Source organism: Mesitornis unicolor, unplaced genomic scaffold (assembly GCF_000695765.1).
Source record: "Mesitornis unicolor isolate BGI_N332 unplaced genomic scaffold, ASM69576v1 scaffold30511, whole genome shotgun sequence".
NCBI classification, from domain to species: domain Eukaryota; kingdom Metazoa; phylum Chordata; class Aves; order Mesitornithiformes; family Mesitornithidae; genus Mesitornis; species Mesitornis unicolor.
In genome coordinates this window covers 2,861-16,968 of record NW_010162480.1, presented here as the reverse complement: position 1 = coordinate 16,968, position 14,108 = coordinate 2,861, and the positions used below count along the sequence as shown (strand labels likewise).

At 52.6% G+C, this 14,108-nt stretch overlaps 1 protein-coding gene across 1 annotated transcript in view; it reads right to left on the bottom strand.

Annotated features, from left to right (window-relative positions):
- Positions 1-14,108, bottom strand: part of KANSL3 (KAT8 regulatory NSL complex subunit 3) — a 21,980-nt gene that overhangs the window by 5,235 nt on the left and 2,637 nt on the right. The window contains exons 6-19 of the mRNA XM_010193640.1: positions 13,896-13,997; positions 13,703-13,774; positions 13,324-13,398; positions 12,766-12,923; positions 11,962-12,025; positions 11,319-11,519; positions 10,962-11,118; positions 9,716-9,793; positions 6,876-7,067; positions 5,227-5,311; positions 3,667-3,821; positions 3,079-3,191; positions 2,260-2,479; positions 1,949-2,082 (exon numbers count right to left, since the gene is read on the bottom strand). Of these exons, the coding sequence (XP_010191942.1) occupies positions 1,949-2,082; positions 2,260-2,479; positions 3,079-3,191; positions 3,667-3,821; positions 5,227-5,311; positions 6,876-7,067; positions 9,716-9,793; positions 10,962-11,118; positions 11,319-11,519; positions 11,962-12,025; positions 12,766-12,923; positions 13,324-13,398; positions 13,703-13,774; positions 13,896-13,997 (1,806 nt within the window). The remainder of the gene's footprint in view (positions 1-1,948; positions 2,083-2,259; positions 2,480-3,078; positions 3,192-3,666; positions 3,822-5,226; positions 5,312-6,875; positions 7,068-9,715; positions 9,794-10,961; positions 11,119-11,318; positions 11,520-11,961; positions 12,026-12,765; positions 12,924-13,323; positions 13,399-13,702; positions 13,775-13,895; positions 13,998-14,108) is intronic.

The window sequence follows — 14,108 nt, the reverse complement described above, 5'->3', positions numbered from 1 at the left end:
TGCGTGGGCGTCGTGCTGCCTGCTGAGCCCCCAGCTGGGATTTCAAAGGGAACCCAACCCACAACGGCTGAAAACACAAAGAGTTTAAGCCCTTGTTATCCCCCAAAGCCTTTTGTAAATGAGCTCTTTTACAGGAAGCCCTGCGAGACTACGTAACCCTTCTGTGCTGGAGGCACACGCGAGCTGACGTCAGGGGCTATAATTAGTTACCAAAACACACAGTCATCCCATTTCCTGTAAAGAGCAGCTTTCAGTTTGCTTTTGAAGCCGCTCTCGCACAATTAAGCCCTACCTTGAACGCACCAGCTCAGCACTGCAGGATCCAATATCCCGTTTCAAGTGCCACCGCCTTAAAGCATTAATGTGTCCATCAACTAAAACATCAACCCTGGAGTTGAGCTGTAGCCGAGTTTCACAACGCTGTGGGTATTCTGGGTCTCTCAAAGGTGACAAAGGACATAGAGGAAAGCACACCAGCTCTGATGGTTGCTTTGAGGAGCTCTGATGTGGATGAAGAGTTTCAGACCCACGAATGGGACTCACCCTCTGTGTGTTTCCGAGCTCTAAGCTCAGCTCTGTCTACACTCGCAGGCTTTGCCACGCTAGAGAAGTGACTGAAAGAAACACAGGAGATTCAAGGCAGGAAGGATGTGGATGGCTCCCGAATCTGAGCTTTACCCAGCAGCAAACCAGGACTCTGTGTGGAAACTGCAGACAACGGTGGATGTGATACCAGCTCTAGAGCAGCACAGGACAAATTAAAGACTTAGGACTTACCCAACTTCCACCCAAAGGCTTCACCTTTAGGGTAACACCTCCCTAAATACATCTCAGGGCTTCACACAGCCTCAGACAGCAGCGAGGAGTGGAACCACGCTCTCTGCATCCACGATGCTGCCCTCAACTCAAGCCACCGAGCAACAGGGGCTAAAACTCCAAAGCAGAGATTGCTCTGCCTCTCCTACACCAGCTCACCCGCCCAAGACCTGCATTAATGCTACCAAAAGTAGGAAAATCACGTGCAAGAGTCAAAAAAACAACCAAATCCTGCCAATCTGGAGTGATTTTGGCATCCTCAGCCTTCAGTGAGTTTGTTAATCCCCAATGGGAACTGGGGTTTGACTCCCAGTGGATGCTCCGCACTCGTCCGACTGCCCAAGCTGCAGCGTTCATCACTCCAGGAGCTCACTGACCCGCAGGAAATTCACCCCTTTTGCAATCTGGGGTCGAGAGGTCCACACTGCAGCACCCAAGACCACTGCATTCACAAAAAAACCCTTCTCCACCTTGACATCTTGTGCTTTCAACTTAAGACTTGACCTAGGAAGCAGGAAGGCAGCCAGGATCTGGCACACGTTGAGAGTCCAAACTGCAAGAGTTTTTCCTGCCGTCAGTGACCCACCTCTCCAAAACATCCGTACCCAACAGATACAACCTTGGAGCACACGCTCAACACATCAGAAATCGGTTTTAACAGCATGGCAGGGAGAAAGAGCAGGAATTGGGCACCTAGGGAAGGACATAGTGCACACCAAATAGTCAGAAGCAGCTTTTTCAAGAGGAATACGGCTCCAGACCGCACGGCCAACCCACTCCTGCCTGCACAGGCAGGGATAGACAACTCTGCGAGCAGCTTTCCTCCTTTTCCTGGTACTGCCAAGAAAGCCTGGAGCTTCAGGAACGATTTCCATGCCGATGGCAGCTTTCTAGGCAGGAATCCCCTTAGTAGTAGTGTGATATCGAGCACAAAAACCCTGCCACTAACAGACACGAAGATGATCTGGGTCCTCTTCACCAGCACACTGCGATGCCTTGACAAAGCTCATCACATCCAAGAGAGATGTGACCAAGAACGCTTTCCCCAGCACAGCGATACCTGTGATGGTCAGAAAAAGCTCAGGAGAGCAGCAGTGGGAGCTTTTTCTATAGAAAAGAAGCCAAAAATTACCTGAGGCGCCTGCGTCTGCATGGGCTGCTCCTCGAGCTGCGGCTGGACCGTCCCCATGGCGGCCTGGCTGAGCGTGGTGACGCGGCTGGGCTGCCCACGCAGCGTCACGGTGATGGTCGTTGGGGCCTTCAAGCCTAGAAAACACACGAGAGAGATGTCCCTGCATTCATCAACTTCCTCAGAAGTCTTTTCCCCTTAGAGGCAGCTGCTCAGAAGTCGCTAGCACGCACAGATGTTCGTCAAAAGCAAAATAAGCTTTGGAAATGCCAGTTTTGGGGTGATGGGGTGCTCCAGGCACCTTTATCCCTCACCTGCTGCCTGGTTGGAGATCTGAGCCAAGCCAGGGAGGCTGCTGGCCAGCTTGGCCAGCCCCCCGTTCGTCAGCAGCTGGTGAATGGCCGTGGGCTTGCCGCTCGCCGAGGCTCCCAAAGACAAAGAGGTGGCCACCGGGATGGTGCGGACAATCGTGCCGGTGCCCGTGGTTATGGCACTCAGGTTCTGGATGGGCGCAGGGGTCTTCACAGCCGAGGTCTGGAAGGAGAAGCAGAGGCATTGAGTATCAGGAAGGAAAGGGGATGTTGGCACGGCCTCTCCCTCCCGCAGAAGCGAAAGGGTTTTACAAGTCAGAGTTTCCACAATTCATTTTGGTGGCCACAAGCAGGTCTAGGGACAAGAAAACTTGTCCCTGCCAGTCTGCATATTCTCATTTCAACTTTAAAGCATGACTGGGAGAAACAGCAGCTCCGTTTCCAACAAAACCACGCGTTCTGAATGAGGTCACCTCAAACCAAAGGGGTGGGGAGCGTTGCTGAGAGGTCACAGGTGTGTGTTTCCCAAAAGAACAAGGAGAAAGGTTGCTGATTCTCCCCAGTCCATTCTCCAGCTCCTTCTCCTCAGCATTTTCTAAGCGGCCACCTAGAAACAACCTCCCACAGCCCTGTTTCCTAGACCTCACACCACCTTGGGGAACACCAACAGGCTTGGGTGCATCATTCGAGCTGCGGTTCACATCCAGCATCCCTCATTTCTTCTGGTTTTGGAGCAAACAGGGCCTGTCCAGGTTCCCTCTGACTCCTACCACTTTATCCTCCAGGCAGCTCCCCTCCGGAGAGGGATCTCCGACTGCGTACCTGCACGGGCGACCCAGCAGTGGCCACGCTGGCAGGAAGGGCTGAGGACTTGGTGCCGATGTCCTGCAGGCTGAAGCTCAGCCCTTGCAGGAGGCTGCTGGCAGATGCTGCTCCTAAAAAAACAAGGCAAAAAATAAAGAAATCAGGCTTGGAGAAGTCACCAGCGTGAAATTCTGGGTCTGTCATACAGCATATGGCTACACAACTGCTCTGTAAAGAGCAGCCTCCCAGGCAGCCTGCCTCGAGGCTGGCAGGGATGACAGTCCAACATATTTCACTGCTGCAGCTATAAACAAGGTTAGGTGAAACCCAGGAGGCAAGAGCAGGCTGGGTTTGGTATCTTAAGCCATCATGACATACAAATAACACAGTTAACAAGGTCACCAACTGCGCCTTCAGCCTCACTCGACAACATCTGCAGTAGCAAAGCGCTACGAACGCTGCCTCAGCCAAACCCAAAGCTGTCCCCAAAGGGAATGCAAGAAAGAGGATTCACCAAACGATTTTGAACCCTTTTTTTCTTGAGGTTTACCTAAAAAGGTTGACCTTTGAGATTCACGAGAGACACAGAGAGAGGCAGGGAGGTACCTTGGAGGGTGCTGGCCGGCTGAGGCTGCATGCAGTGGGTGCTGCTGGCCACCAGCCTGCTCTGCAGGGCATGGAAAGCGCTGGGTGCTGTGCTGCTGGGGATCACAGCAGACGGAGCAGGGCTCGTGGAGGAGGTTTCTGCTGCCGAACTCAGCCTGCAAAGAAGAGGAAGACCCCAGTGAGATAAAACACACAGGGCAATGTGAGATGGCATTGACAGCGAGCTGTCACTGGCCTAAAGCAACTCAGAGAGCACCCATGGCAAAATCCATGTGTTTCTAAATTGGAAGTGAGTTTGTTATCATGTGTGTGCCTACAAAGGTGCTGCAAGGGCTGTGTCACTCTACACAAGAGCAATCTGCCCTGCTGTGAAATGTTTCCCATTTAAAACCTCCCTTTTGCTTGAGAACAGCTCTTCTTCCTCTCCCCTCACAGATCAGAGTCAGGTTCTCCAAAGCTTGGTTTGAATTAAAATTTAAAAGAGAAAACAGTGATGTGAGATGCCAACATTAGAGTCATCCTCCAGAAGAAATCTCCACAGGGAATTAATCAACTTTATGAGCCAGTATTGAGGCTTTTTTCCCCTATCTTTAAAAAAAAAATGCTTTATTCTTAGAGGGGAGGATTAAAGACACCACTAAATTTCTGGCAAAGACATCACAGTCATTCAAAAGAGAGATAAGAAACCCTGAATTTGGGAAACTGTATAGAAATAGGGCCTAACAGCCACGATATCTTCTACTTCTGCCCATTTCTGCCATTCTCAGACTCAACTGCTGGTTTTTGGAGCCGAAAATTCTGAAAATTCCAGTCATCAGCAAGTGAGCCAGCACTGTGCCCTTGTGGCCAAGAAGGCCAAAGCCATCCTGGGGTGTATCAGGAGGGGGGTGGTTGTAGGGCAGAGAGGTTCTCCTGCCCCTCTACTCTGCCCTGGTGAGACCACATCTGGAATATTGCATCCAGTTCTGGCCCCTCGTTTCAAGAAGGACAGGAACTGCTGGAGAGAGTCCAGCGTAGGGCTACAAAGATGATGGAGGGAGTGGAGCATCTCCCTTCTGAGGAGCGGCTGAGGGAGCTGGGGCTCTTTAGTTTGCAGAAGAGGAGACTGAGGGGAGACCTCATTCATGGTTAGAAATATTTAAAGGGTGAGTGTCACGAGGATGGAGCCAGGCTCTTCTCGGTGACAAACAATGATAGGACAAGGGGTAACGGACACAAACTGGAACACAGGAGGTTCCACTTCAATTGGAGAAGAAACTTCTTCTCAGTGAGGGTGACAGAGCCCTGGCCCAGGCTGCCCAGAGAGGTTGTGGAGTCTCCTTCTCTGCAGACATTCAAAACCCGCCTGGACGCCTTCCTGTGCAACCTCATCTGGGTGTTCCTGCTCCGGCAGGGGGATTGGACTGGATGAGCTCTGGAGGTCCCTTCCAATCCCTAATGGTCTGGGATTCTGTGATTCTGTGATACCACAGCTCTGCACACAGACATCACCCTGTTGGGGTGTTCCCTTCTGCCAAGAAGACCCACAGCTTATAAAAAAAACCCCAAATCCGCACTCACTTGGGGGCGGTGAGCAGCCCTGCCAGCTCCTTTGCGCCGGACACAGCCTGGCCGACAGCCACGGGGATGGGTTTTCCAGCGACAACTGCAAAGGAAAAAGAAGACATCTGAGTTTTTCACCTCCACGAGTCTCGAGGGGTAACCCCTCTCTCACGGATGCAGCGCCGCAGGCCACGGGCTCCGCATCTTCTCCGGGAAACCTCACGAACGCACTCCAGCGCCGCAGATCGAGAGCATCGGAGCAGAACTGCGAGTGAAAACCAAACTATCGCCATTGTGGTCCAACCAGGATTGACTAGATCAACATCCATAAGCAGTGAAATGTCAGCCCCCCTCACCAAATTCTCTCTCCTAAAATCACAACGTCCACTAAGCCCCCTCCTCCTCGTTCACCACCGCCTCAAAGCGATTAATTCTGGCTGGTCGCTAGCGATGGATTTTGTAAGCATTCTTGAGAGACACTTTACAAAATACACAGGGATGCGACGAGTCACAATTCTGAGTTTATTGCGGCGTTTTGGCGTACAACTGCGTTTGTCCTGGCCGTTCCTCCTGCTCGCGCGCGGTAAGAGGGAACTCCCGGCTTTGGTTCGCGTTTGCTTCCCCAATTCATTTCCTTTCTGTGAAAAGAAGTAAAAAGTTTGGAAAATCTTTTTATAAAAAAAAAAAACACCAAAAAGGGATTTTTCAAAGCTGCCAGAAGAGAAACCTAAGGAAGGATGTGTATTTGTTAGTTTATTTTCACAGTTCAATGGTTAAATTAACCGAGAGATGCGTCCAAAAGAGCAGAATTATTTCTCAGCTTCGAAAACCTCTGATTTCCCATCAGAATGGAGATGCTGCCCCGAGAACCAGCGATTGCTTTATGGATCTGTGCTCAATGTGAGGAAGTCGTAGCCGCCAGCGACACGGCCACGTCCTTCAGGCGCAGAGGTGACGGCAGCCAAAGCCTCTGGTTCAAGGGGAAGAAGACGGAGGACATCGCCTCTCCGTGGACCACAGGGACCTCCGTGATGCTCGTTGCAGTTTTCCCAGCCGCAAAGGCAGGAGAGGAGCTGGAATTTATTTATACGTCTACAAAGCACGTTTTGTGCCAGATCTCAGGCCCAAAAGGGATCAGCAGAGCAGGGCTCTGGGCTGAATTGTGAAGGCTGGATGCAGGAAGGTCTTGCAGGAGGAGGAACGTCACCATCGTCCCTAAAGCAGGAGCGCGTTCCAGGTGAGAGCTTCGCGCAGGAGCAGAACCAGGGATGCCCACGACCTGCTTGGAGCAAGGGGTCCGCCAGGACCAGCGTCCTGCTTCCAGCAGCAGCTCCATGCCTCGGAGCAAGGTGTAAAATTCGCCTTGTAGCTCAAAAAGCCGCAGCCGAGCGTTTTGCTCCTTTGTGTGATCCCAAACGTTGCGGAGAACGGAGGCTCCCACCACGCTCCTACGCGGTGTCAGCCCCAGCGCCTCCCCGGCTACCCCCGAGCCACTCACCCTGAGGCTCTGTCTGGTTCCTGCACCTAACTCCTCCAAAAATCACCCCCCAAGAAAAATCACAATCCCCATCCCCTCCCCACGCCGTGCCCCGGAGGAGCGGGGCCGGGCCACGGCCCCAACTTGGCTTTCTGGTTAAAAAGCGGCGCCGTAAAAAATGGCAACTCACTTTCTGCCTGGGTGGTGAGGGGGGCTCCGTTCCCCACGCCAGCGGCGTCTCCGTGGGACACAATGGTCACCTTGATTTTGGCTCGTTTGGAGGCTTTGGCGCACTGGGTCGGGCTGGGGGTCTGGTGCCTCTTCAGCTGCGTGCGGGCATCGTCTCTGTCAGCCCCTTCCGAGTGCTCCGAGGAGACTGGAACTAGGGGACACAGAAGGAGCTGTTTGAAACGCCACGGCCGAGCCCTCCAGGCCAGCACTGCTCCACCGAGGCGCGGAGGAGGGACGCATGCCCATGCACACAGCGCCCTCCATGCCAGCCCTGCCCATCTCCCATGCACCAGGAACCTGTGCTCCTCCTTTCCACCACCTACACCAACTTCCACGCGTCCTAAGCTGCTGTCGTTGGGCCAGGACTTAGCTCCTCACAGGCAGAATATATAATTGGATGCCTACAGCGATACCACACCTCAACAGCAACGCTTTTCATTCCAGGCCCCTCCAACATCCCTAATTTCCAGGGGGAGGGTGCAGAGATTTGCGGAGCTGCTCCCAACCATCGCTGCAGGAGCTGGGCTGAAGCACGGGGGTTTTTGCAGAGGCACCGAGCGAAGCAGCCGGGAGCACAAGAGGTGCTGAGCAAAGCCAAGCCCCTGCATCCCCCACGCTGCGTGGTGTTAGGGGAGAAAAACCACGCGCCGAGGTTTCTCTTCTGCGCCAACGGGGCGTTTGGCTGCCGTGTCCTTGGCCGTCACATCCGTTCTGTCCTACCTAGAGCACAGGTTTGCCACGGTTATTCCAAAAAGAACAGAGGACACGGGACAAGCGCCGAAACATCCTCCCCATCCGTCCTCCACACATCTCCCACCGCTGGAGTACGACCGTCCAGCCCCAGCCCAAAATGCCGGTGGTCTGGGTCGAAATGAGGGCGCAGGTTGGGCTCCCGCTGCGGTGTTTGCAGCCTGGTGTGCTGGTGTGCAAGGGGAAAAAGCCCTCGCTCAAAGCTACGGAGAGCCCTTTCCATCCAGAGCCTCTGCAGACCGCTGCCAAGCCAGCTAACTCCCTCTTTCCAGACAGCCCTGGGCATCTAAGCTGTGCATTCAACAGCCAAGAGGCGAAAATGTCCATCCCTTTTCATTTATATATATCCAGATACAAACATACTATAGAAAAGCAACGAGATCTGTGGGTGTAGCACAGGACTGCAGCCAAATCCCTACATGTGAGGCGACTCCAAGCGTTTTTGGGTCCCCTAAACAAGGGCCAAGCTTGCTGGCCGGCCAGCGGCGGCCACGCTCTTCGTGTTAACCCGTGCCCCTCGTGCAAGGCTCCCATGCCCCCCTCCACCTGCAAACATGCGTGGTCCAAATCACCGTCCAGAGAGAGCTCAGACCGCAGGCACCAAAGCCCCCCCACCAAGCAGGACAGTGCAACGGCACATGCACAGGCGTTAGGTGCCCTTCGAAGCATCAGCGAGCGGTGACCCAACGTCCCCCCGTGTCCCCAGCGCACGAGAGCGGAGCCCGCTGCCCCTGCTGCGTATTCGGGAGGAGCTCCCCGCTCTCCAGACAGCGCAGCACGCACCCCCCAGCTCCCTACCTCGCATCCCAGGCAGCTGAGCCAACGCAGTAACGAGCCCAGAGATCTTAACTGGCTTTCAATCTTATCAAAAGGCAGGCCAGGCTGGTGCCAGCCTCTCCACGAGCATGGAAACATCCCCTGGGGTTTCTCTTCCCAGCAGACGCTGGGTGGGAGGACTCTGGATAAGCGCAGGGCTCCATGGGTGCTCCCAGGCCAACCTCATTGCATGGGGAGAGCGCAAAACATGGCTCAAGGGAGAAAGAAACCTTTAAAACAACCAGCTCAGGCCAATACTTGCCTCAGGAGTTTGTTACCGTGGTTGTACAGGTGCAGTTTGGGCCATATCTCGTGTGGTTCAGGGCAAGCAGGGGGCCCGTATCTCAGGAGCCTCTCCACAGCACATCAGTGCCACCAGCTCTGAGGTACAAGCACAGGTATTTGGGGTGCAGTTCCCACCCACACCAATGCTCTCAGCACCCTGGGGTCACCTGAGTAGAGAACTGACACCAACAGCTCACCGCAGCCTCCCAAAGCCTTGGGTTTCAACTTCTCGTCCTCTGCTAATCCCAGACCCACACAGTCAGTCACTGAGATGGCAAAATGTGTCTTTAGATACGCTGTGGATGTCACCCCTCCATCCCTAACCCTCACCACAAGCACTGAGATCCACCTCCCTGCATGCTCCAGCACCCAACGTAAGAGACCTCGGGACTAAAGACTGCTCACCCCTGGTGCAGGCAGCATCCCTCTGCCACCCATCCCCTCTCCCTGCCCTCTCTGCTCTTCTCCAGCTCTCTCTGGCCAAGAATCGCAGCTCCACGTCTCTACAGCTGCCACAAGTCACTTAACAACCCCTTGTTTCTGCTCCTTCACTGCTCCACGTCTGAAAGGCCCCAACACCACATGCAGTCTCCCAAGCTGGCATCCATGTCCACTTCTCAGCCCCGAAACAGTTAAAATCACTATCACAAAAAAAGCCACCGCATCATCCACAAAGTTTTAGTCCATCAGAGCAAACCAGCTGTGAAACTATGCGTCTCAAAGAGCAACAGTTACCTACCAGGATGGGGAAAGGGGCTGCTTTCAGCTAGCAAGAGGGCCGTTGGCTTTAGCTTCAAATGCAGCAATAAGAAAGCAAAAAGCAGGGGGACAAGGGGACACGTTGGGCCACATCCCTAAACCAATGCAAGGGACGAGGAAGACGATGAAAGACGGCAGCAGAGACAGAGAGAGGGAGAGAGACAGAGAGAGAAGTGAGGAGATACTCACCAAAGAGACATGAAGAGGTGCCAGGAGGAAGAGCTTTCCTCACCAGCATGTTTTGTTTCAGAAAAGCAGCAAACTGAGCTGAAATGAATCAGAGAGAATTACAGTATCACAGCCCGGCTCTGGAGGGGGACAGGGGGACTCCAGGGACACGGCTGAGACCCACGGACAGAGACCTCGGAGCAGGCAGGGAGCTCCAGACGTGACTTATCCCATGGCACACAAGGGAGACATGAGCCCTCTCCAGCCCCACAGCCATCAGGAAAAGGTGCAGGGAAGGAGAGAGGGCTTGGCTTGACCGAGCGGTTGCGCCGAGAAGCTGAGAGCAGCCGGGAAACAGCAGCCAGCGCGTCCCCGAACGGCCACGACCACGCTGCAGCAGCGCTCCCGGCAAAACACGGCAGCCACGACACGCACACTCCACCAACCCCCCTCCTGCTATCCAGAGCCTTCCTCCCTCAGCTACAACAACAAAGGAATGGATTTATTTCATCTGTGGGCTGAGAAATTAAGGGAGATGCAAGCTTCAGCTTCCCCCGAGTTAGAGAAAGACTTTGGAGGGTCACAGTGCTGCGGGAACCAACAAAAAGCCTGTCCATATCTGCCATGAACAGAGAAATCAGGAGAGAAGGGAGGACGGAGAACTACTCCCCAGGTGCTGCTGCTATTTGCCAGAAGGGATCATCATCAACAAAACCATTACCTACACTCACAGCGTTCACAATCACACTGAAGCTCTTTAATCAGCATCAAACAGGACAAAAAAAACCCCCACAGCTCAAGCTGGTTTCTCATTCAGAGCAGGTTTTCCACTGCCATTTGATGCAAGATGACTCTTATTATCCAAGCTCCGCTGTTTCAGTCACAATTCAACGGCTTCAATCATCTCCTGAGCACCTTTTGTCTCCCTCCCAAGCAGCCTTCAAGGATCTGAGACACCAGTCAAGGGGCTCACACTCGAAAAATGAATTAAGAGTACAGATTTGGGCAGCCAGAGCAAGTGAAAACCCTTCCCACTGGTGCAGAAAGGCCCCGCAAGCTGCAGGAACACCATTTCCAACCTAATTTCAACCCTCCACAGGCTGCTGCCTTCAGGTGACAGTGACAGGGGACCAAGCTGTAGCGAAAGCTGCCACAGGGAGCTTGGGATCAAAGACAAGACTCAGAAGACAAAAACCTCAACACATCAGGATAGATAAAAGACCAAAAATTCGGATTTTAAGAGGGTGAGGAAGCTGCAGGGCATTACCTTGTGCCTGCTTGTGCGTCAGGACAGTGTCCGTCCTCTGCATCTGCCTCTTCAGCAGCTGCGTGGTGCCGATCTGGTTGGGTTTCTGGATGGAGGACACAGCAGCCACTTTGGTCTTGGGGCTCGATGTGGGGCTGCTGGAGACGCTGGATAAGTCCTGCTCCGAGAGAAGGGACATCTCTTACCCCTACATTTCCGACAACACGCGTCCTTTTGCTGGAGCAGATCTATTTCTGCAAGTTTTGTTTGCCCCACCTCCCTCTTCCAACACCAACAGCATCTCCCAGCACTCATTTCAACCACAAAAGCATCTCTTTACACAACCCCAGCTCAAATCATCCCAGATGAAGCCCCCACCTCCGAGCCCGACGGCGAGGCAGGCACTTTGGCCGCCGGTGAGGCGGGCCTGCTGGTTCTCTCTGGCAAATCGAACGACAAATCCCTCCTGGTCGAGTCGCGCGGCTTCTTCTTCTTCTCAGCATCCAGGTCACGGGGATCAGAGCCCGTGTGGCTCTCTGCTCGGGTGAGGACGCCGGTCAAGAAGTCAGCTATTTCATCCTAGGAAGGATGAAACAAGTATTGGGGTGCAGGTCTCTAAAGAACTGATCTTCACAGCTTGAAGCGAAAAAAAAAAGAATTAAAGATTCCCAGAGGGACAAACGGATAAGGCTCTCTAGGTTTAATAATCCACAAAAAGAGAAAACCTTGCCTAAAACCTTACAGACAGAGCTTGGCTTTCTCATACTCCACTGATCTCTGATACATGAGGGAAATACGATGCTCCCCAAAGTGCTGCTTGCTTCCTCAGGTGGATGTACCCGAAATCTCGCATCTCTCCTCATGAAAGGGGGCAGCCACTTCAAAATCCCACCCAGGAGACAGATTACCTTCATCCACCCAACCTTGGCAGTAAGGTTAAAACGTGTGGTTACTGAGACATTTCAGCACAGATTCTCTGTTTAATAGATACGAGGTGTAAAAGGAAGATTTCTGGGGTTACCTGGATGCACCTGTCCACCATACTCTGGGTCAGGCCTTCCAACTTCTTTTTGGCTTTGCTTATCCTGTTAAAAAGAAAACAAACAGATGGAAGTCGACACACATTTGGTTTTCCACTTTCACACTCACAACTTCATTTTTCACCTGAGAGTAAGACTCCAGCGACTGCAGGCTCATTCCCTTACCCAGTCTGACACAGAGTAAGGCCAGGGCTTACAGCTCGAGAGCCACATCTGCTGGGAAGAGGGGATTCATCCCCTAGAAGTGCTGGGACAAACCTCAAGGACTGAGGAAAAAGGCCCAGCATCCCAAAGCATTTTGCAAAGCAAATACGATGTTTCCTTTCCTTTGGAGCTCTGTTTTCAGACCCAATATCAGAGTTTTACATTTATTATTTTCCTCTCTCACAATAATTATCATTACTATAGATTGCTGACTCATATAATGCTCCAAAACCTGCTGGGCCCAGCTTTAGCATCAGGCCAACCCTATTCTCATGAACGACTTGCTTAGAGGTTTTTTGGTGCAGTTATTCCAAACACACACAAGTGTGACAGAAGAACAAGCTCCAAACTTTACTGGATCTTTAACCTACCACCACTTATGCAGATTTAGCACAGAAAAATCAATGTCTATCCAACACAGCAGGTTTTCAACAATAAAGCTGATCTCGATGGAGCATTTTTCTGCAGTTCCCATCTAGTTCCAGTTCCAAATTTGGGTTGTTGGGGTTTTGTCATACACAGAACACTCAGATCTTGCCCAGCGTTCATGGGAAGAGAGCATCCGTCTCGCAGAGAGCTACCTGAGATTGTCGTCTGCTCCTCCCACCACCACCATGCTGTTATCGGCTCGTATTTTCTCCCGGAAATCCTCCATCGCTTCGATGTTGCACTGCAGGGAATTCTGACCGATCACGAACAGGACAGGGGTCTTCATCTCCAGGAGGGGGTCATCAACATCCTGCGAGAGCAAAGGGAGTTGTAATTCGGAAGGACTGATCCAGGACACAGAGAATTTAGGGCCAAACACCTTTCTGAATCAGCTGAGGATTTCCAAAGAGGGAAGGCACGTGCCATAGGGGGAGTCAGCACTTCATGTGCAATCCCATTACACAGCAGCTGCGTCCTGAAAAGAGAGGTGTATAAAAATACATGTCTATAAATTAAGTGGTTTGTTTAAACACCTCATGAGAAAGACTGACTCAAAAGCTGAATGGGTCCATAGCACTGCTACTCATTAACAGCTGAGAGCAACGCCCTCCCCCTCAGAAACCCGACTTCACTGCATTTCTCACTGGACTTCCAAGCTCATTTCTATGAAATTAAAAGATTAAATGGCCCCATCTCCCTTTGGTCCTTACCCCTCTGGGGCCGTCAACAGTGAGCAGCGGGAATCCAAGGCACACAACTGCAGTGACGTACTCCATCACTGAAACCTGGGGAGAAAAAGCAGCAATCGGCATCCTAAGCACCAAGGGTGCAAAGGCTTCCTTGCTGAGCTCCTGTTGGGCATAGAAATATCTTCCATATTTAGATTTTGTTGGGGAAAAAAAACCCATTTGAATTAATCAGATTGCTTAAGCCCCCAAGACCAGAAAGGATGTTTGGATGTCAGGCCTTGGAAACACAAAAAGGACAACAACCCTGGCAGAGCCTTAAACGCAACAGTAATTCCCATCTAACTCCAAACTGAAACTGTCAAGGGGGCTCTGAGAGGATGCAGAGCGATGGGGTACTTACGTGACAGGCCACCAAGGCACCCGTGTTCCACCCGATGAGGATGATCGGCTTGTGAGAGAAGTGGCTGTGAATCTATGGGAGAAAAAGAAAAGGACACGGATGGAGAAGAGGGACAAGATGCTGGGGTCAGGCAAGGCGAAGAGTTTGAGGGGAGCAGCAAAGGCTCTCCGTGACGCTCGGCGCTGTCGCTCACCTCCGCCACTTTGCCCCTCACGGCCCCGATCATGTGTTCCAGGCACTGCAACACTCCCACCCCGCTGCCGTTGTTCAGGAGGTGCGTGGCGATGGGAATCACCTGCGGTTTGAAGTGGAAGATCAGTAAATAATGAAGGCATCACTGGGGACAGCAGGTGCCGACAACAATTGGCACAGGCTGGAACCCAGTTTATGCATGAACTCGTGCTTC